Genomic DNA, 21,469 nt, shown 5'->3' with positions numbered 1-21,469 from the left:
TTTCATGTCTGTTGGCCATCTGGATGTCTTCTTTGCAGAAATGTCTGTTCGTGTCTTCTGCCCATTTCTTGATTGGATTATTTGTTCTTTGGGTGTTGAGTTTGCTAAGTTCTTTATAGATTTTGGATACTAGCCCTTCATCTGATGTGTCGTTTGTGAATATCTTCTCCCATTCTGTCAGTTGTCTTTTGGTTTTGTTGACTGTTTCCTTGGCTGTGCAAAAGTTTTTGATCTTGACGAAGTCCCAATAGTTCATTTTTGCCCTTGCTTCCCTTGCCTTGGGCGATGTTGCTAGGAAGAAGTTGCTGCGGCTGATGTCAAAGAAGCTGTTGCCTGTGTTCCCCTGAAGGATTTTGATGGATTCCTGCCTCACACTGAGGTCCTTCATCCACTTTGAGTCTGTTTTTGGGTGTGGTGCAAGGAAATGGTCCAGTTCCATTCTTCTGCGTGTGGCCGTCCAATCTCCCCAACACCATTTGTTGAAGAGGCTGTCTTTTTTCCATTGCACGTTCTTTCCTGTTTTGGCGAAGAGGAGTTGACCATAGAGTTGAGGGCCTATTTCTGGGCTCTCTGTTCTGTCCCATTGATCTGTGTGTCTGCTTTGGGGCCGGTACCGCGCTGTCCTGAGGCGCATGTCACAGCTTCCTCATCCACCCATGGGCATCCTCCTCCCAGCGCCACGCCCCAAAGAACCTAAAGGTTCCTTCCACACCTTGGCCATTAGGGACAGTGCTGCAGTGAGCATGAGAGTGCTGGTGTCTCTTTGAGATCCTCATTTCAGCTCTCTGGATAAATACCCAGAGGTGGCATTGCTGGATCCGAGGGCAGCTCTATGTTTCATTTTCTTTTCTTTTTTTTTTTTTTTTTTAATAATTTTTTTTTTAAGATTTTTTATTTTTATTTATTTGAGAGAGAGACAGGGAGAGAGAGCATGAGCGAGGAGAAGGTCAGAGAGAGAAGCGGACTCCCCGTGGAGCTGGGAGCCCGATGCGGGACTCGATCCCGGGACTCCAGGATCATGACCCGAGCCGAAGGCAGTCGTCCAACCAACTGAGCCACCCAGGTGTTCATTTTCTGAGGAACCTCCATACTGTTTCCCACAGTGGCTGCGTCAGTCGATGTCCCTACCAACTGTGTATGAGCCTTTTAAAAGGCCTCAACTCATTTTATTTGTTTGGAAAAAAAATTGACTGAATAGGCTAAATAAACTACCTGGCCCCCTTTATTGGTACTTGTCAACGCGGAAATAAACATTTCCCCAGGCCAGCCCTCTCTCTGGCTGACAGTGCCAGTTTGGGAGCGTTCAGAGACGTTCTGCTTTGGTATTTGCTGCGGTCAGCCTCTTGCTGGCCTGCAGAGTCGTCTGTGTAACTGAGCTGATGCATTTCTCTTACATTTGGTAGGACCCGTGGACTTCATTGAACGGGTTCAGCGGAACAGCTCACAGGCCTAATTTTGATTCAGTTGACACAGGCAGTGGATATTACTGGCATCCATGTCCTGGCACGGATCATCTGGGACACAGCAGGGGAGTGTCTTTTTCTACTCCTCATCGTTGTGAAGTGTCCCGCCGTAAGCATGATATGGTGTCCCAGTGCCGAGCTGCGTTAGTCCCGTCTGTTCCACAAAGACTTGCTGATCTGGGAATTGAGGAGTGAACCAGAGGAGTGCGTCCTCCGCTCAGGAAGACAGATACTAAGCAAATAAACACTTGGAACTCCAATAGTATAAAGTCCCACAAAGAAACACAGGGACTTCTGAGAGCCCAGGTTGGAAGGGAAGTAGGTCAGGGGAAGTGTCCCAAGAAAGTGTCGCTAGAGTTGAGAGCCACAGGAAGACTGGTCATGGAGGGCCGCGGGGGACAGGAGAAGGCATTCTGGGCAGAGGGGGCAGCATGGGTAAAGCTTGGAGTGGGAAGGCAGCCTGCATTGGAGGGGCCAGAAGAGAGCCTCGGTGACTCGTGTGTATGCAGTGCTGAGGGCCCACCAGGGGTGTGAGCTGGTGACACATGACAGGGTTGGCTCCTGCCCGAGTCGTGTAGCTCCACAGACAGCTGGCTCCTGACAGCCTCCTGACCCATGCTCCTCTGTCCCCTGCCCTCCCGCTTCGTCCCCACCCCCCTTTCCCTGTCCGGCTCCTCCTCCCAGTGCCAGGCCCCACCCCATCCCGTGTTCTGGCTCCTTTTCTAAAGGGCTTTTACTGTTTATCGTCAACACTTACATACCCCTGACAGTGAGCCAGCCGGCAGTTCACAAATCCTCCAAACGAGCCTGTTCCTGTCCTCATTTCACAGAAGCAGACCCTGGCAGAGAGAGGGCAAGTGACTTACCCAGGGTCACCAGCTAGTCATCGGCCAAGACGAAAGTCAAAGCCAAAGCCAGGATGTCTGTGCTCAGTGCGTCTTTGCTGTCTCTCACCTTAGCGCTCCTGGAAAATTAGTCATTTCTAGGATACACCTTCCTCTGCCAAGGAATGACAGGGGTTTTTTTTGTTTGTTTTTTTTTTTAAGATTTTATTTATTTATTTGACAGAGATCACAAGTAGGCAGAGAGGCAGGTAGAGAGAAAGAGGAGGAAGCAGGCTCCCCGCTGAGCAGAGAGTTGGATGCAGGGCTCAATCCCAAGACCCTGAGATCAGGACCCGAGCCGAAGGCAGAGGGTAAACCCACTGAGGACCACCCAGGCGCCCCATTAAGGAATGACATTTAATGGAGTGATTCCTGCAGACCAGAACCAGGGACCCAAAGGGATATTGCGAACAGTAGAAGCCAGGTCCCCTGTCTGTCCAGCTGAGAGAGAGAGTTGAGTCCCTCCCAGGTGTCCCTTGGGACCTGCCTCGTAAGTGCGGGTTTGTTCTGTCAGGGAGGCAGCCTAGGCAGGGCCCCCCTCCCCCACCCCCGGTTGTGGGGGGCTTCCCCTGCTCACATTGCCAGTTGAATCCAGGACCTTTTGTTCTTATCTAATTTTTTAAAAAGATTTATTTATTTTAGGGGATGGGAGAGGGGCAGAGGAAGAGAAAATCCTGAATCAGACTTCCTGCCGAGTGCAGGGCCGGACACAGGGCTCTATCCCAGGACCCCGAGATCATGACCTGAGCTGAAATCAAGAGCGAGCCGCTTAACTGAGCCACCCCGGCGCCCCTTTTACTTTTTTTTTTTTTTTTTTTTTTTAAACCTGTGTTTGCCTTGCTTCAGTTGTTGGTGCGGAAGCATCAAAGTGCAATTAAGAAAAAAAAAGTTACAAACCCTGAAGCACGGATATCTTAAGGAAAAATTTTTCCTGGTACAAAAGGCTGGAAGTAATCTCTCGTCCTCAGTTACGAGCGGAAAGCTCACGGAAATAGCTTGTTACAGACCTTTATGTCTGCGTGCCCCCTTCTCCCCCACCCCGGGGAAGGTGTGCTGCATGGGCTCCCACTACAGTTACGACAGCCGTGTTGAAATGCTTACTGCAACGTTCGGATTATTGTTTCTTTCCAAGGCAGATCCTTAAATAAAAAGTATTTTTGAACATCCACATAGCAGAAGAAAATAGCCCAGTTAGAAACAGCTGTTAGCAAAGAACAGCCGTCGTGAGCCACGGACTGGAAATGGAAGGCAGACCCGGCACGGGGTGGGGGCGGGGAGGGGGTGGATTTGGGGGGGTCTCGATCACTCTAGCCTGGGGCCTTCAGACTTCAGGGCATGGTGCGTCCTCTCTCGCGGGGATATCCAAGCAGCAGTTCCTGTAGATGTTAACAGCTGTACCCAGTCTCTCTCGCCCCGCCACTGTCCTTGTCACTTGGAAGTGTTGCTGCTGTATCGTGGGATTCGGAGGTGTGATTTCCCACCCATCTCGGTTCCAGCGTTTCTCATACTCCGCGCCGGATTGAGAATGGTTGCTCACGCGGGTGGCTTCCCTGCAGCGGGCCGGCTCCGTCGGGTCCGAGAGGGGCGGCGTGAATGTTCCGGGTGCGGAGTTGATGCCCAGGAGCCAGACTGCAGAGCTCGAGCCCTGGTTCCTCAGTGGACCAGCGGTGTGACACGGGGCCGGCTAACCTCTCCGTGGCTCACCTGCCCTCTGTGAAATCAGGGGCTGGTCCTCATAGTGTCTTTCTGGAACGCTAAAAAGCTACCATAGTGACTGAAAGTTCGCGATCGTTATTCGTCTCTGTCGCCACGTAAGCGCCAGGCGTGGAGAGAGTGCACCCGTTGTAATGTGTTCTGTGCCACTCGGGCAGCCCTGGCTGCGAGCTGGCAGCTCCGACCCATGAAAGTACTGGTCCTCCCGGGGGGGTTATAGGCCGGGACGAAAGGGAGAGAGACAGAAACAAATCAGGCCGTTCCCCGAAGCCATAAAGAAGTCCCTTCAAAACTGCTCTTGGAAATGCAACCATGATTTGTGACGGAGCCTGGGCGAGGGCTCTCGCGGAGGAACGGGTCAGGCCAGGCCTCGCAGGTGGATTTCAGTCCGAAGGAACAGCAGAGCCAGGAGTCCGGACCTTGGCGCACGAGCTGCTGTAGCGTCCCCTGCACTTCTGTCGGGATCCGTGTGCGAGACCGGCCCCTGGGGACCGCGTCCCCTGGGCTGGCTTCCTTCCGCTCTCTCACCCGTTCAGCCAGTGAGTGGCAGGGACCGACTGCGGACTGGAAGGCGGGAGTGGAACAAGTTTGGGGTGTTTATCCCCTCACGCTCACTGGGCCACGGTTTGGCAGTGGCTTGGCCGGACTGGGAGGGTGTCCCACTGGTCCCAGGAGCCACAATGTGTGGCTCCCAGGTCAGCGTGGCGATGGTGGCAGGGCCTGGGCCCTCACCCCTGGCCGTTCAGGTCTGGAGGGTGTGTTCAGGAGGAGAAACCCAGAATCGCAGGTAGCCTGTCGGAAGGGAAGCCAGCTCCAGCTCTGTGGCCTCCGCGACCCTCTTCCGGTTCATTTCAGCATCTGAGAAACACCATTCTCTCAGCTCCGAGTGTCTCTTGGGTTTTTCCTCTCCCAAGAGAGCGTCCGCGATTTAGCTGTTAATGTCACTGACGCCCTAAAGAGCAATGCTATATTTAAAGCTGGTGCCTTTGGTGGTGACAGGGATCATTTGGGGGGTGGGGAACTTCACTCAAAGTAGGTGGCTTCCACTGTTCCCACTGCTTCGAGACCCGCAATCTTGCTTTTTGTAGTTGGAGGAGCAGGCCTTTGTGCTGCTGCACACATGGGAGAACGAGACTGTAATTTTGAAAACGGGCCATTAAGCTGACAGGTGACTTTGCTTCTTCCTTCCTTGCACCCAGGGAGGCTCTCAAGCCTCGTCTCCGCAGACCGCGCTGATCGGTGGCATTCACAACAGTCTGTCCGTTTTCTCGGTGTTCGCGAGCCAGGCCCGCGAGCGGCTCGCCTCGGCGAAGTGGCTGCCACTGTAATTCCTCCACAGCTGCGGACGGCAGGGACCTGGGCTTTGGTCTTCACGGTTTTTGGGGTTTTCTCCCCTCCTGATTCATTTCTAGGAGTATTAATCCTTTTTTTTTTTTTTTTTTTTTTTTTTGGCTTCCACTAGGATCATCCCGAACATGGAGTCCTGTTTCTTGTTCGAGAGCTTCTCAACGTGATCCAGGACTACACTTGGGAGGAGAGCAGTGACGATAAAATCCGCATCTACACCTGCGTCCTGCACCTCCTCTCCGCCATGAGCCAGGAGACCTACCTCTACCACATCGACAAAGGTAGTGGGGTGCCCCCCTGCCAGACTGCCCCGAGCTTGACGTTCAGGAAGGTCCAGTGAAGTTTGTTTTGTTTTGTTTTCTTTTACTTAATCACTTAGTTTTTTTTTAACCCACCAGGAACTTCTAGTCTGGGGCCTTCCTACATGTGCCAAAATAAGAACTCCCTGAGCAGATTCCTGAGCCCCATCCTACTCCTTCTCAATTAGGATCCCCAGCAAGAGGCCTGAGAATTTTATGTAGAAGAAACATCCAGAATCATTTCGACAGCCAGTGAAGTTCAGAGAAGCACTCCTTTGGATCTGTGCTCTCTCTGGTCCACTATAAATAACCTTGAAACGTGGTTAAATATACACATGCCTGAGCTTCCTCGCTGGCCTGGCCCTGACCTCAGCCTCAGGTGGGACTTCACTCAGTTCCCCGAGTGATGCTGAGACTCCGTGAACCCCTAGTTCAGATGCTCAGAAGGAAGGAGGTGGCCTTGCTCCCTCACGTGCTAGCAGCCATTTTTAAGTTGCTGTTAGGAGTTTGAAGCGGCCTTCTCATATCCTGGACACACAGGACAGTCCCAGTTCCAGACTTCTGCCTGCGGAGCCCAAGCATCTACCTGCCTATCAGACCCTCAGTTCCAGTGGTTTCCCAGAAAAATGGTCCTGTTGTTAAAAGTGCTTTGTCTAGTCATGACATACTTGGGGATTTAAGCAACTGTCTCTCTACACTTGGAAATTTCAGGGAGCAAATTCGTGGGAGAGCCTTCCCCTACGACATTCAGAGGCTTCCTCTTGCTGGGATTGAGGGGCTAATAGTTAAGATGTAACTTAGGGAGGCTGGTCGTCTTGGGGGATGACCGCTCCCACGACTTGAGCTCCTGCTGCATGCCGGGGACCGCACCAGACTCCACAGAGCCTCCTTCTATACTCAAAGCATCGCAGAATGTAAGACAGGCATCTGTGCCCCCACTTTCCATTCCAATAAAGGGAGACTCAGAGAGACCCTGCTGAGTTTACTCAAGATCCTGTGGCCAGTTAGTGAAGGAAGTAGAACTTAACAACCAGAACTGTGGGGCTGCCTCCTCGATTAAAAAATAACAATGTTTAATTGAATTAGAGTATGTTACATACATACATGTATGTAATATGTTCTGAGACTTTTGTGTAGAACAAACATCCACAGTGCCATCACTGTGATAAGCCCAGTGATTTATCGCACGGCACACAGACCCCAGTAGTGCCCACCCTGATCGTGCCCCCTTCCGGTGAGCTCTCTCACGGTTCACCACTCTCCCGACTTCTAGCCTCGCACTTGGGTAAATGAAATGGTTGAGCATGCATTCTTTGGGGTCTGGCTTCTTCTCACTATTCTGTGAGCTTTTTCTGTGTCCCATGTTGCTGAAGTTCTTCCTTTTGCATTGCTGTATCCTATTCCATCATGTGACTGTACCAGAATTCATGCATTCCCTGATGAACATTTGCATGTTTCCATCGGTTCTGGTTCTGGCCGTGAATATTCTTGGACATGTTACATTTCTGCTGGCTCTGTGCTTACAGGGGGAGTTGCTGTTCTTGGGACTTGCTTGTGTTCAGCTTTGGCAGATAGCGTCTCACAGTCTTCCGAAATAGTTGTACCAAAGGACACCCTCACCAGGCATGAGTGAGGGTCCCCTTGGTTCCCTCTGTGCAGTCAGTCTTTGTCATTTTGGCTCTTCTGATGAGTGTAATTTGCATTTCTTTGATGGCTAATGAGATTTAGCACTTTTTCCTTTATTTGTTGGCATTTTTATTTCCTCTTTTTTGCCACATGCACACTGAGGACTTGCAACTGTAGAGCGACTTTGGAGGACCAGGCACTGATGTGGCAGTGCGTCTGCAAACCTCAGGCTCAGTTAGGGGCAAGCAAGCCCTCTCCTGTCTCCTGCCTTCTCTTCCCTCGTCTTCTGGAGCAGATCCATTTAACTCTCTCACCCTCTCAACCGTACAGCCAGACTGGGGGCAGGAGTGCTAGCGAAGGGAGCATGGCTAGGTTTGATAGGAGCCTCTTAGATTTCTAGCTTTCAGAGAAGAAAACGGAGGCTTGGGTGGGTTTTTCCCCTTTTTTCTTGGCCCAGCTGTGTTTACTCCGCGTAATTGTGACCTGACAGTTGTCTTAGTAGGAGAGAGGCCCAGGGGGGCCCAAAAGAGCCTTTGCTGCCCCTCTCTTTCTTATTCTAGGCAGCCTCTTAATGTTGACACAGGTTAGAACTTCGAAGAACTAGGGTCACAACTTTTTTGCACTTACAAAGGATGCCTTTGCTGCTTTGTTTCTTGATCAATAAGATGGCATTGTGAAACCACCTAGAGCAAGAACGCCAGTGCTTCCCCCCCCCCCCCAAGCCTGTAGGAGTATGGGCGTGTTTGATGGAGAAGGGGAGGATGCCTGTGTGCCGAATGTTGACTTCACATGCACACAGCGTCGATCTGGTTGGATCACGGGATGCCCCCGTGAACCCACTGTAGCCCCTTGGCTGCTCCACACCACCTGCCAGGCCCTTGAGACACTGAGGGTCATGATCCCAGGACCAGACAGATGCAGGGACTCTGGGCTATTCTTAGTGGCCACTTGCCAGGGATGTCATTTATCGCCCTCGTAAGAGCTGCACCTGGTCTCTTGGGGCCACTGTACGCACTGGTCTGACCACCTTCCGAGATTCAAATTCTCAAGGTTCCCCTGTCCTCCATCCATCACCACCAAGTGTTAGCATGGAAAACTCATCTGCACCATTGCCCTTTTCCATTTCGTCTAGTGAATTTAACCTGTAGAGCTTAGCCTGATCTTGCTAATTCCTGAGTTCCATCCCAGGCCTAGATTTTAGGGTCCCCTACCCCTGTACCGCCCCCTTCTGACTCTCGGTACTTCCTGTTGTGACTGCCTCTTTGCCAGTGTACCTGTCCTCGTGGTCCGTGAGCTCTGTGAGGTGGGGACCGAATCAGCCTTGCCCCCCTACTGGGTCCTCAGCTCCTACTCTGGAAGCTGGTGCAGAGCAGGCCCTCATGCAGGAGGTGCAGTGTGCGTGTGCACAATTGTGCACGCACGTGTGCGTGAGGAAGTGAGCAGCCTGCCCTGAACACACCGCGGCCCCTCTGGGGAGGAAGCCCTGGGGTGTGTTGGCCACGGGCGGTCTTAGACCTTCCTTCCCTCTTCTCCAGTGCTGAGCTCATCAGAAACCGTAGACTCCAACCCGGAGTCAGCCTGAGAATTCAGGCCAGGACCTAGTCCGGCCGTCAGCGGTAGACGTGAGAAATGCCTTCACCGGCGCAGCTCTGCGCCCTGCAGACTCAGGTGGTGGTGAAAGGCCGAACCCCCTGCTTCACCAGAATCACAGTCTCTTACGTTCTTCTAAGAGAACAGCTGTCATCCTCTGAATGTTGAGACACAGTTCCGTGCATGAGCGGTTCAGAATTGGGTTAGAGATCACCTTTGGACAGAGACTGGGAGCAAGGAGACTGCTGGGGAGCGGTTCTTATCTGTAGGCAACGTATCTGCAGTCTGCTTGTAGCCGCTTCGCCAGAGAACACCGCGTGTCCGTGTGTCTGTACGTGTGTCGTGGAGCGTGCAGCTACGTGTTCAGTGTACTGCTTTCCCGGCCTTCTGGCAGCCTTCAAAATAAAAAGCAAGAATAGTTGTTCGTGAAATAGCAACTAGAAATGTACAGAAGGCATATCTGAAATTACTTTATCAATTAGTTAACTGCTTTGTGCTTCGACCTGTCCCATTCTCTGGAAGGTTCAGGGCTGATGACAGGATATCATGAAATTTAATTTTTTTAATAAAAAAAAATTGGTTCTTAAGCAGCTGTAAAGTAGGGAATAGAGATGTGTACATGTGTCTGGGCTCTACTCTGGATACTTATGTCACTTTTTAAAAATTAATAGTATCTTGGGACGCCTGGGTGGCTCAGTTGGTTAAGCAGCTGCCTTCGGCTCAGGTCATGATCCCAGCGTGCTGGGATCGAGTCCCACATCAGGCTCCTTGCTTGGCGGGGAGCCTGCTTCTCCCTCTGCCTCTGCCTGTCATTCTGTCTGCCTGTGCTCGCTCTCTCCCCCTCTCTCTCTCTCTGATAAATAAATAAAATCTTTAAAAAAAAAAAAAAAAAAAAATTAATAGTATCTTGTAATTATTAATAGTATGTTATGGCAATAGTATTGTGTATATGTGGGAATTAATAACTATAGATCATATATTTTTATTCTCTTAAGTATTTAATATTGTAACAGAGCATTTATTTTTCTGATTTTGTTTTTTTAAAGACTTATTTGAGAGAGACCGTGCACGTGAGGGGAGGGGCAAAGGGAGAGAAATCCTCAAGCAGACTCCCTGCTGAGCACAGAGCCCAATGCAGGGCTCGATCTCACAACCCTCAGATCAGTCTGAGCCAAAACCAAGAATCGGACACTTTACCGAGCCACCCGCCAGGCGTTCCTGTTGGATTATTTTCTTAAAGTAAATAGCTTAGAATTCTTTCCCCAAGTCAAAGATATAGACTTTTTGTACTAAGGCTTTTTTTTTTTTTTTTTTTTTTTTTACATTTTTTAAGGATTTGTAACATACACATAGTAGTAAAATAAAGTTTGCCATTTTAACTATTTTTTAAAAGTTCATTCAGCTTCAAGTATATTCACAGTGTTGGGCAGACATCACAACTACCCATTTCCAAAGTTTTTTTCATCATCCCAACAACCTGTACCCAGTAGACAGTAACTTCCCATTCCCTCCCCCCCTCCCCCAGCCTGCGGTGACTCCACTCTGCCTCCTACAAATCTTCCTCTTCTAGGGCCCTGTAGAAAAGGAACCATGCAATATTTGACCTTTTGTGCCCGGCATATTTCACCTACATAAAGCTTTCAAGATTCATTCACGTTTTAACACTTAACAGAATTTCATTCCCTTTTTTTTTTTTTTTTAAGAATTTTTATTTATTTATTTGAGAGAGAGAGAGCACGCACAAGCAGGCAGAGTAACAGGCAGATGGAAAGGGAGGAGCAGGCTCCCCACTGAGCAAGGAGCCAGCGGTGGGGCCCGATCCCAGGACCCTGGGAACACAACCCAAGCCAAAAGCAGCCAATTACTTAACCAACGGAGCCATCCAGGCGCCCCACTGAATTCCTTTTTATGATTGCATGATATTCCTCTGTATGGCTAGACCGTATTTTGCTCACTGCTCTGGTCTGTTCCATCAGTTGACTCCAACGACAGCCTGTATGGGGGAGACTCCAAGTTTCTGGCCGAAAACAACAAGCTGTGTGAGACGGTGATGGCTCAGATCCTGGAGCATCTGAAAACCTTGGCCAAAGATGAGGTAGGTGCCCTTGGCCTGCCCCCTGCTGCCGCTCGCTCTGATCGCATGCTTTTCCAGGAGGTGTAGGACATGGGTCCATTCTGGACAGGAAACTGGTTCATGTGCGCGTCGTGTTTCTGGCGGACTGATCACTGAGTGCTCCATCCAGGGCTTTCCCTGTACTGTGTGGTCACTCTCTGAAATGCTCTGTGCAGTTCTGTTGCTTGCCTCTCCCAGCAGAATGTAAGTTCCGTGGAGGGCTAGGATCTTGCAACATGAGTCTCAGGGACCTCCCTGTCTCTGGGGCCCATGTACCCTCACCCCAGCATCCCCCCACCTTGAACAGAGGCTGGCATACAGCAGGGGCTTCGTTGGTACATGCTGAATATATGGCCTGTGCTTTGCACACATCGGTGTTTTTTTCATGCCCACGACCTCTCTGAAGTGCAAGTATGGTGTCTATTCTTATTGGACAGAAAAGGAAACTGAGGCTCAGAGCGGCTTCTCCACAGCCCTGGGTTTCCTCTGGTTCCGCTTACCTTGTGAGAAGTGGCGTATGGTTCCTGTCCCACCACAGTGGAGGTTGTTTCTCCAGCCTTCGTTATGGGAGTGTAGAGTTGAGGACTCTGCATTTATCATTTCACTTAATTCTCCTGACAGACCAGTGAGGTGGGAACAGCTGTCCCTTTACACTGTCCTAGAGTGGGAGCTGTGAGATATGGCTGAGGCAGTCTTCTAGAACCGTGTTTCCCACGAATTACACAGATATGCCCGATGTTGCATCTTGTATGTTTTCAGAGCAATTTTTCCATACTCTCCATGTAGTTAGACAATAGGTAATTTTCATTTCCATGTAGTGCACTCTGCACACCTACCTGGTTCTCCTCCCCGCCTATGCCAACCGCCGCTTCCTTTTTTTGCAGCTGCAGCACAACATGTGGGTGACAGATGGATCCCAGAGGCCCGGTCTCGGGCTTGGCCAAGACACTTAGTTGTTCAGACCTAGGCCCATCTCTGGCAGTGTGTTCAGGCTGATTGCTGTTGTGGAGTCGGGGCCTGTGGGAAGGGGGTGGAGGTTGGCAGTGCCTTAGGAGTCAAAGCTGGTGCCTGACTTCTCTCTCTGCATTCTTTCTGTGGGTCACCTGATGCCTAAATTTGTTTCTGCCTCCGAGTGCTCCCCTGGGTCTTGGTCTTCACTACTCCAGACTGTCTGCTTGAAGCTCCGAGAATTTTGATTTTTTTTTTTTATTCCCACTTGGCAAGAGACAACCTGATAGCTCAGTCCAGATTCACCCTGGCAGGCCCTGTTCTCTCCTGCTGTCCTGCTCCTCCATTCCCTTTCCCCAACCTGAGGCAGATTTTGGACTGCCTATTTCCCAGTAGCTTTCCAGCCTTCCCCTTCCCAAGGCTCTTCCCAGGTTTTTGCTCTTATATCCCCCTCCATCAAACCCTTTGAAGACAAAATAAGATCCCACTGGATTTTAAGTTTAATTCATACTCATTTCTGGGGCTATATGAGATGCCACCACTGTCCTTAGTCTTTCCCCAGCAGAAAACCCCAAGAATATTGTCTAGCTGTGGGCATACAAATGTATGACGTACATGGGTGTTCTGGATTCCCATTATCCCTAGGATAGTCAAGCAGATGCTGGAGCGAGTTGTATTTTTTCTAGACTCCATCCTCCAGTGGCCCCTGCCAAGTTCAGGCCAGCCTTATGGTTAGCAATAGGTCCCATGTGCATCACAGCGCACTGTCTGAGGGGAGTGTGTGTTGGCGTGTCCCACCAGCCTAGGGACCTTTCTGGATGCAGGGCTGCAGGACTCTGGGGAAATTAACACATGAAGGGCATCTGGCTGTCAGGGGAAAGGGCAGAATCAGAACCCCAATTTCTCCGGGGAAACTGGTAATCAAACCAGTAACTATCAGAAGAGGCAATTCTCCACCAACTAAAGGGCCTTTTTCAAACATGAGCAAACTCTTAGGGCTAAAAACTATTCTTTTTTTGTCTCTGAGTATTGGTAGCTTTCAGGGGCGAGCTCTTTCTACCCCTCAGGTAGAAATGGGGTCCTTTACCTTCAGCTCCTCTGCCCTGAAAAGTTCTTCTTAGGCACCTTTTCCTGATTTTTAAAACCATGGTTCTGGCACCAGGTTTTTGCCCAGGGACCTCTTAGAGCAGTACTGTTTAACAGGTAACACCCAAGAAAAATTTGGCACATGGCTTGAAAATACATTTCTTCACCCTGACCTGATTTAGAAGGCTAGGTTTAATCAGAGGTGGCCACCTACAGCATAAAGGACCATGACCTAGAACAACCCCCAAGCTCACAATAAAAATCAAGCTGAAAACTGTATATAGTTGTTGTGTCCCACTACTGGGACACAGTCTCCCCTTACCCCGCTGCCATGCAGTTTCAGTTACCGGGTCCAACTACTGTCCAAAAGCAGATTCAACCCCCAACTCCTGACGTCTAATCAGGTCAAGAGCAGCCTAACAAGACGTCACAGTGCCTGTGTCATTCCCTTATCTCATGGAGCAGTAATTGTAAGAATGAGTACAGTACAGTATTTTGAGAAACCGCATTAACATAACTTTGATTACAGTATATAATTCCCTTTTGTTAATTTCTTACTGTCCCTAATCTATAAACTGTCAGAGGTATGTATATAGGAAAAAACAGTACCACAGAAGGTTCAGAACTGTCTGTGGTTTCTGGTGTTTACTGGGGGTCTTGGAACGTATTTTTGCAGTTGTAGGGGTGGGGACAGTGCTGGGTTTGTATTTAACAATTATGTCTCTTTCTCTTGGAGGAGGGGGTATTGATTGTAATAATGACTCTGAAACAGGATTTTGAAAAAAAAAAAAGCGAAGTTGGAACTCTTCCAAAGAACATTTCAACTCCCATAAATACCAGGGACATTCAGTGAAAATGTCCTTCCATATATGCACATTTATTAGAAAAATATGGGTGGACAGAGCTAAAACGGAACAACCATCCTTCATTTTAACAGTGCGGTGTGGAAGTCCACATAGGCAAGCAGGTCGCGGCAGGGGCCCTGCACACAGGATCATCAAGTCTGGGAACTGGGAAGCAGGGGTCAGATTTCTCTACCAGGTGGAGAGCAAGGTTTTGTGCTGTTGAAAACCCCCGAGTGCTGATGCCCATCTGGAGTAGGTCATTTCTTAGTGCTGGATGGAAGCAACCCTGCTTCCAAATTTTTCTCCAAATCTCTAAGAAGGGGCTTACCAGTTTGCTCAGAGCTTGATGAAGTTGTTTGTTTAGGTGGGGTGAAGCTGGGAATTATGCCAGACCCAGGGAGCTTCCTGGAAATGACAGTTCTCATAGGAAAAGAATGAAAGCTTATTTTTATTTAAAACCTCTGAGGAAGAGGAGGAGGGGGCTCAAGGCCCTGATTCCGTTTTCATAATGTGTTCATGGTTTGGGGGTCTTTGCATGTCAGCTTGCAGGACTTCTATCCCTCAGGTCAGTCTCTCGTGGCTTCACTTTTAATGGGCTGTGCATTTGAAACACATGTGGATGGGGGTTTTGGGGGTAAAATGCTGAGAAGATACAGAATAGAGAAATAGCTCGTTGTTAGATACTATCTCCCTTGTCTTTTAAAAAAAAATCTCTCCTACTTCAATGAAATGTAGTAAAAGGACCTCTCTCAGGGGGAAACTCTTTTAGTTGTATTTGAAATAGAATTTGTTTTAGTTTTGTCCTGTAGATAGAAGCAGAACGTACCCTCCTGTTGTCCTAGCCATCAGATGGGGGCCGGCTTAAAAGGCAGGCAGCAGCCTGGACTGGAGCCCACAGAATGCTGGTCTCGGCCCAGGTTCCTGGTTGGGTAGAATTGCATTGTCTGATCAAAGGACCCTAAGCAGGCATTCGGCAGCCACTTAGTTTGTCTGTGCCTAGAACATGCTGCTTTTCTCCTGTGGCCCGCAGGCTTGGCCAGTGCACAGCATGACCTCACTCCTTGATGGTCATTTTCAGTCAGTTCTGCTACTTCTGGGACTGTCACCAGGTGCACACCATGGCCAAGGCTCACCTGGTCCTCCAGTGGAGGTCTCTTAATGCCACTCAGCCCCATGCCCAACTGTCCTTAAAGCTGCGCCTCAACAGGATTTTTTCCTCCACAAAGAGATTTTAAATTCTCACTTGGCTGAGGATGGCAGCAGGGATTAAGTTGGTTCAGCAGTTAGCAGGGTCTGGCTCCCGTGACGGTTTGTGGAATGATGGATGGACAGACCGATAGTTAGAAGGTTGGTTTTGTCTACCTTGAGTAGTTGAAAAAGCAATGCTTAGTCTCTTCAGAATGTGGATTCCTAAGGTGATGCTAACACCGGGTCTATGGGAATATTTATGAAGCTGGAGTGGGACATGGGAGGGTGTGGGCACAGGCTTTGGAGCAGGACGACTGGAGTTCAAATGCCTGCTTTGTACTTACTGTGCTTTCTACTTACTAGCTGTGGTCCGTGAGCAAGTCCCCCAAAGCCTTCCGAGCTTTGAGTGTATCTGCAAAATGGGGATTCCTCTTGCAGCCTTGAGGGGGAAAAAAAAAAAAAGCCACAAACTCAACAGCTTAAAACATTGATTTATTATAGCAGTTTGGGGGGTTGGCACTGGCAAAGTTTCACAAGGTCAAAATCAAGGCATTGACTGGCTTCTTTGGGGTGTTGGCAAATTTGAGTTGTATGCAGTTGTAGCACTAAGGTCCCGTTTCCCTGCTGTTGGCTAGAGGTTGTTCTCAGCTTCGAGAAGTTGGCTGCGGTTCCTGGCTTTTGGCCCCCTTCCTCCATTTGAAAGCCACCAATGGTGGTTCATATCCTCATGCTTCAAATCTCTCTGATCTCACCCTTTCTGCCTCCTCTTCTGCTATGGGTCTTTCAGAAATTTCTCTGCCTTTTAGGGCTCACAGGATTAGACTGGGCCCACCCAGATAGTCCAGGGTTCTCTAAGGTCCGTAATGGATTCCATCCGCGCAGTCCCCTCACCTCAGCACCCCGTGTAATGCTTGAATAAGGAGATCCTTATTCAAGGGATCCTTGGGAGACAGTGGCTACATGCGCATAGCTGGTAAGAGATGTGCTTCCTACAAAGATCTGCTATGTAGATTAAATTAGATGAGCTGTGTAAAGCACAGAGCAGAATACCTGGCCCACTTTAAGGGCTCCTTTCTCAACTGCTTTGCTGGACTCACCGATGTTCTGCGTTGTGAGCCAAGGGCATCTAGCAGGCGCGCAGGTCAGCAGCTGTCCAGGGCCCTCATGGACATGCGACAGAATCTGGCTTGCTGGTTAGGCCCACATGTTCACTTGGCCTTCCCACGTGCCTGCTTACTTCTCAGACCTTGCTTCCTTTCTCCAAGGCCTCTTGCTGAATTCAGGTTTGGTCTTTTTTGGTTAGGCTTTCCTTGTTTGGGTACCTCTAATTAGAGGCAAGATTTCATTATTATAGAATAGTTCTTATGAAAGCTGGGCCTGGGCCATTTATGGGGAGCGGTCATGGGTCTTTATTTCTTCCCTGGATGGTGACCATAACTTTGGGTAGCTCGAGGATACATCCGAAGGACATTTGATTGTAGCCTTTCAGTTCTCGTTTGTACTTGAAAGAAGGCCTATCACTTGCTTCTGCTTCCATTTCATAAGTAATACCCATGTAGGAGGCACAGAATAAAGGGCCTTTAATGCTTCATCTCATTCCTCACCTACCCTCTGAGCTGGCATTGCCTTACTGTCCTACAGATGAAGGTGGGGCTTGGGAGGTTCAGCAGCTTGCCCTCCAGACGATCCACGGTAGAGCCACCATCAACGCTGCGCCCAGCCTGAGCCCCACTGCCGGAGGGTAATCTCTCTTTTCTATTTCAGGCTCTGAAGCGCCAAAGCTCGCTAGGGCTTTCCTTCTTTAACAGCATCTTGGCCCACGGGGACCTGCGCAACAACAGACTCAACCAGCTCTCTGTCAACCTGTGGCACCTGGCCCAGAGGCACGGGTGTGCGGATACCAGGACCATGGTGAGGCACTGGGAGGGCATGGGGGTCCTGGTGAATCATGTAAACCCACTGGCCAGAGCACAGCTTGGCCTCAACAAATCCTAGTCTCCCCTTTTTATTCCCTCTGATAAAATACACATATATAAAAATATCTGCTATTCCTGGTCACACCAAGATCTGACTTTATAAGCAAATTATAATCTAAGAAGTTGTACTTAGAGACTTTGCTTTCTTTCATTTTTTAAAAAAAGAATTTTACTTAAGGGAGCACTCAGTCCCATGGGTGGCTCAGTCAGTTAAGTGTTTGCCTTCGGCTCAGGTCATGATCTTAGAGTCCTGGGATGGAGCCCTACACTGGGCTCTCTGCTTAGCAGGGAGCCTGCTTCTCCCTCTTCCTTTGTCTGCTGCTCTGCCTACTTGTGCTCTCTGTCAAATAAATAAATAAAATCTTTTTAAAAAATTACAGAGAGCAAAGCAGCACAAGCTGGGGGAGTGGCAAAGGGAGAGGGAGAAGCAAGCTCCCTGCTGAGGGGGCTCAATCCCAGGACCCTGAGATCATGACTTGAGCTGAAGGCAGATCCTTAACTGACTAAGCCCCTCAGGCACCCCATACTTTAAAGACTCTGTTGCTTTCTTCTTCTCCTTTATCCTTGAAGACTTGAGCTGGAAGAAAGCATGAGCTCACGGTATGGTTGATTTGTGGGCTCACTGGTGAACCAGAAAGGATACTGATCATTCTTTTTCCTCCTAGGTGAAAACTCTGGAATACATCAAGAAGCGAAGCAAACAACCAGATATGGGTCATCTGACTGAACTGGCCCTCAGGCTCCCTCTGCAAACAAGGACCTGACTGGGGCTGTGAAGCTAAGTCCAGAAAGACCTGCTCTATCTTTTTTTTGTTTTTTGTTTTATTTTTACATATACGAATTGGTTTAAGCTTTGACCTCTACTCAGATTATTTTGACAGTGAAAAAGTAGGAATTGTCAGAGCATTAAAATCCAATCTTGTTCACAAAAGTAGCAGTGTCTTTGCACAATGGCCTTGAGATTGGCCTTTATCAAGAAACAGAAGAACGCAAGTAATGTCTGTCATGTGTGTATGTTGTTGTTGTTGCTGTTGTTTTTAAACTAGAAAAAACCTTGAAATGTGTCTACTTTTAAAGAGCCACTGTTACCTAATTTGAAGGCCTCAAGTCTGGAATTGAATGTTGTCTAAAACCCCATAGAAGACTGACAAAAGGTAGATGGTGCCATCAGCTTTCCTATCAAAAGCAGTTCTTGATAGGACTTGGAATCTACTGGTGGACACCTAGCCCTCGGCAACACACAAGACCAGGGGCAGCGGCTCAGGCGTATGTGGTGCCCCTGGCCACACGGCAGTGGGTGCCTAGCCACAGCTCCAGGGAAAACACAAGCACCACTGGCAGGCAGCCCCACTGCACCCCCTGGAACCCCTGGGAAGATGGCAGAGTAAGGAGGTGCTGAACTCACCTTTCCCACGGACATGCCAATGATGCAGTTACACAACATGCAACTCACTGAGAACAATCCGAAGACAGTGCCATGGCTCTTACACAGCTGGGGACAAAAAGCTGCAGTGAGAGGGGTAGGAGGGGCAGAGATGAGGTCAAGAACCCCATCTCCAGCACAGTGAGCCATAAAGTGGGAGGGCTGTCACCCATATGTGGCGAGGGTCAAGCCCCTCACTGGGTGGGGTATGTAGCACCAGGAAGATGAGCTCCCATGATGTTGAACTCTGGGGGCTTAACTCAGGGAGAGCCAAAGGCTATAGAAAGCGGAGGGTGTATTTTTTTTTTTTTAAGATTTTATTTATTTATTTATTTGACAGAGAGAGATCACAAGTAGGCAGAGAGGCAGGCAGAGAGAGAGCGGGGAAGCAGGCTCCCCACTGAGCAGAGAGCCTGATGTAGGGCTCGATCCCAGGACCCTAGATCATGACCAGAGCTGAAGGCAGATGCTCTAACCCACTGAGCCACCCAGGCGCCCCTGAGGGTGTACTCTTAATCACTCTGAGACCCATCACCAAGGCAGCAGTTTAGAAAGTGCTGGGTTATACATGAAGGACATTTACTACTTTTAAGGCATGTGCTGGGATGGGCAAGTCTGTAGGAATTTTCTCTGGGAAGGGAAGAGTTAGCAGGTACCACTGCCTTGCCCTCGTGTAGCCCACCTCGTCCAATGCTGGCAGGTACCAGTTCTGACACTTCCTATCTACGTTGCTAGAACCACTGGCACTGATAAGGCATTCCTCTTTGGACCCACCTTCTCAAAAGGCACAACTTATGCTTACCACAATGCTCATAGCGGTTGTGGCCAAATCTCCCTGCCACTCACACAGCCCACACAGGGACAGGCCTGGAGCACCTGGTTCTGGTGGCCTGGGAAGACAGCGCTTTTGGCCCCACAGGATGCCTTCTATAGAAGACCAGATGTAGCTGACCTACTAAATACAGAGTAGACAAAATGGAATGGGTTCCAAATAAAAGAAAACAAAATCTCAAAAAATGAGCCAGAGATAAGCAATCCACCTGATAAAGAATTCAAAGTAACAGTCATAAAGATGCTAGCTGGACTTGAATTCAATGAGAACTTTAACAGAAAATATAAAAAGGGACCAGTAAGAGCCAAATACAGTAACAAATGAAAAATATCATCCGTGTATCAACATCAAATTAGAGGGTGCAGAAAAATGAATCAGCAATCTGGAACACTGGCATTACAAGCATCCCAAGAGAGGAGAGAGAAAAAACCCAGAAAACTTAATTGAATAATAGCTGATAAATTCTACAATCTAGAAAAGGAAATAGACATTATAGTACCAGGAAGCACAGAGAGCTCCAAACAAGATGAATCCAAAGAGGTCCACACCAAGACACGATAAAGCTGGCCCTTGAACGACACAAAAACACTTACATGTGAATACTTCTTTTATACAGAATAGTACTAGATTTTCTCTTGTGATTTCTTATTTTCTCCAACTTTAAGAATATATTATATAATACATATAACAGAAAATATGTGCCTAACAGCTGTTTAAGACTTCTAGTCAACAGCAGACTATTAGTAAATCTGGGGAGAGTCAAAAGTTATGTCGATTTTCAACTGCACAGGGGGATTGGTGCCTCTAACCCCTACATTGTTCAGGGGTCAACTGTACAATGTCAAAAATTAATGAAAACCTTAAAAGCAGTAGGAGAAAAGCAACTAATAACATACCCATAAGGCTATCAGCTGATTTTTCAGCAAAAACTCTGTGGGCCAGAAATGAATGGTGTCATCTATTCCAAGTGCTAGGGGGGTGGAAATAAACAACAAAAAACCCTACAGCCAAGAATACCTGTCAAGAGTATCATTAATAATTGCTAGAGAAATAAAGTGTCCCGAATAAAAGTTAAGAGTTCATCACCACTAAACCAGCCTTACAAGAAATGATAAAAGGACTCCTTTAAGTGTAAAAGGACATACCTAGATGAAAATTATGAAAGAAAAAACTTCACAGATAAACATCCAGTAAAGTTAGTAAATCAATCATTTATAATAGTATGAAAGACAAAAGCAGTATCAATTCTATCTACCATAATTAGTTAATGGATACACAAGATAAAAAGATGTAAAGTATGACACCAAATACATAAAATGTGGAAGGAGAGGGCAGTAAAAATGCAGTGCTTTCAGAATATGTTCGAACTGAAGTGACCATTAAAATAGACTGCTAGACATTGTTATAAATGAACCTCATGGTAACCAAAAATCTTTAATAGACACACAAAATATCAAAGAATCCAAGCATAAGACTAAAAGTCACTAATAAAAGAGAGTAAGAGAACAGAAAAGAATAAAACAACCAGGAAACAATTAAAATGCAAGTATAGCTAACCCTTGAACAGCAAAGGTCTGAACTACATGTTTTTTTTTTTTTTAAATAAATACAATACTGTAAATGTCTTTTCTATTCCTTATGATTTTCTTACTTTAAGAATATAGTATATAGTACATCTAAGATACAAACTATGTCAGCCAACTGTTCATGTTACCAAGCAAGGCTCCTGACTTAATAGTTAAGTTTTGGGGCTCTCAAAAGTTACATGTGGACTTTCAACTGCAAGAAGGTCAGTCAGTGTCCCTAACCACCACCTTATTCAAGGGCAAATGTATATTCCTATCAATACTTATTTTAAATGTAAATAGACTAAATGCTCCAATCCAAAGATATAGGGTTACTGAAAAAATGATAAAGAAATAAAAAGACATCCATATGATGCCTACAAGAGACTCACTTCAGGCCATAAGATCTAGCAATCAAAAAATTAGAAAAACCACAAACACATAGACACTGAACAACATGGTACTAAACAACCAATGGGTAAATGAAGAAACCAAAAAGGCAATTTAAAAAATGCCGAGACAGGGCACCTGGGTGGCTCAGTGGGTTAAGCCGCTGCCTTCGGCTCAGGTC

The 21,469-nt window shown here is 48.0% G+C and overlaps 2 protein-coding genes across 5 annotated transcripts in view; one reads left to right on the top strand and one right to left on the bottom strand.

Annotated features, from left to right (window-relative positions):
* The window catches only part of VPS35L (VPS35 endosomal protein sorting factor like), a 118,308-nt gene extending 100,299 nt beyond the window's left edge, over positions 1 to 18,009 (top strand). The window contains exons 28-31 of one of the 2 annotated variants that reach the window (XM_059154298.1): positions 5,523 to 5,688; positions 10,899 to 11,017; positions 16,867 to 17,013; positions 17,744 to 18,009. In XM_059154298.1, the coding sequence (XP_059010281.1) occupies positions 5,523 to 5,688; positions 10,899 to 11,017; positions 16,867 to 17,013; positions 17,744 to 17,842 (531 nt within the window). In that variant the 3' untranslated portion in view covers positions 17,843 to 18,009. Of the gene's footprint in view, positions 1 to 5,522; positions 5,689 to 5,805; positions 5,946 to 10,898; positions 11,018 to 16,866; positions 17,014 to 17,743 lie in introns of those variants that run through there. The other variant, XM_059154299.1, reaches the window with a different exon arrangement.
* The window catches only part of KNOP1 (lysine rich nucleolar protein 1), a 46,622-nt gene continuing 30,630 nt past the window's right edge, over positions 5,478 to 21,469 (bottom strand). Inside the window, exons 4-5 of one of the 3 annotated variants that reach the window (XM_059154307.1) lie at positions 15,463 to 15,541; positions 9,163 to 9,317 (exon numbers count right to left, since the gene is read on the bottom strand). In XM_059154307.1, the coding sequence (XP_059010290.1) occupies positions 9,286 to 9,317; positions 15,463 to 15,541 (111 nt within the window). In that variant the 3' untranslated portion in view covers positions 9,163 to 9,285. Of the gene's footprint in view, positions 9,318 to 15,462; positions 15,542 to 17,914; positions 18,571 to 21,469 lie in introns of those variants that run through there. The other 2 variants (XM_059154306.1, XM_059154301.1) reach the window with 2 other exon arrangements.

The sequence above is a fragment of the Mustela lutreola genome, chromosome 17 (genome assembly GCF_030435805.1).
Source record: "Mustela lutreola isolate mMusLut2 chromosome 17, mMusLut2.pri, whole genome shotgun sequence".
Lineage (NCBI taxonomy): Eukaryota > Metazoa > Chordata > Mammalia > Carnivora > Mustelidae > Mustela > Mustela lutreola.
Note: the sequence above shows the minus strand (reverse complement) of the source record. Positions and strands in the feature narration are given on the sequence as shown.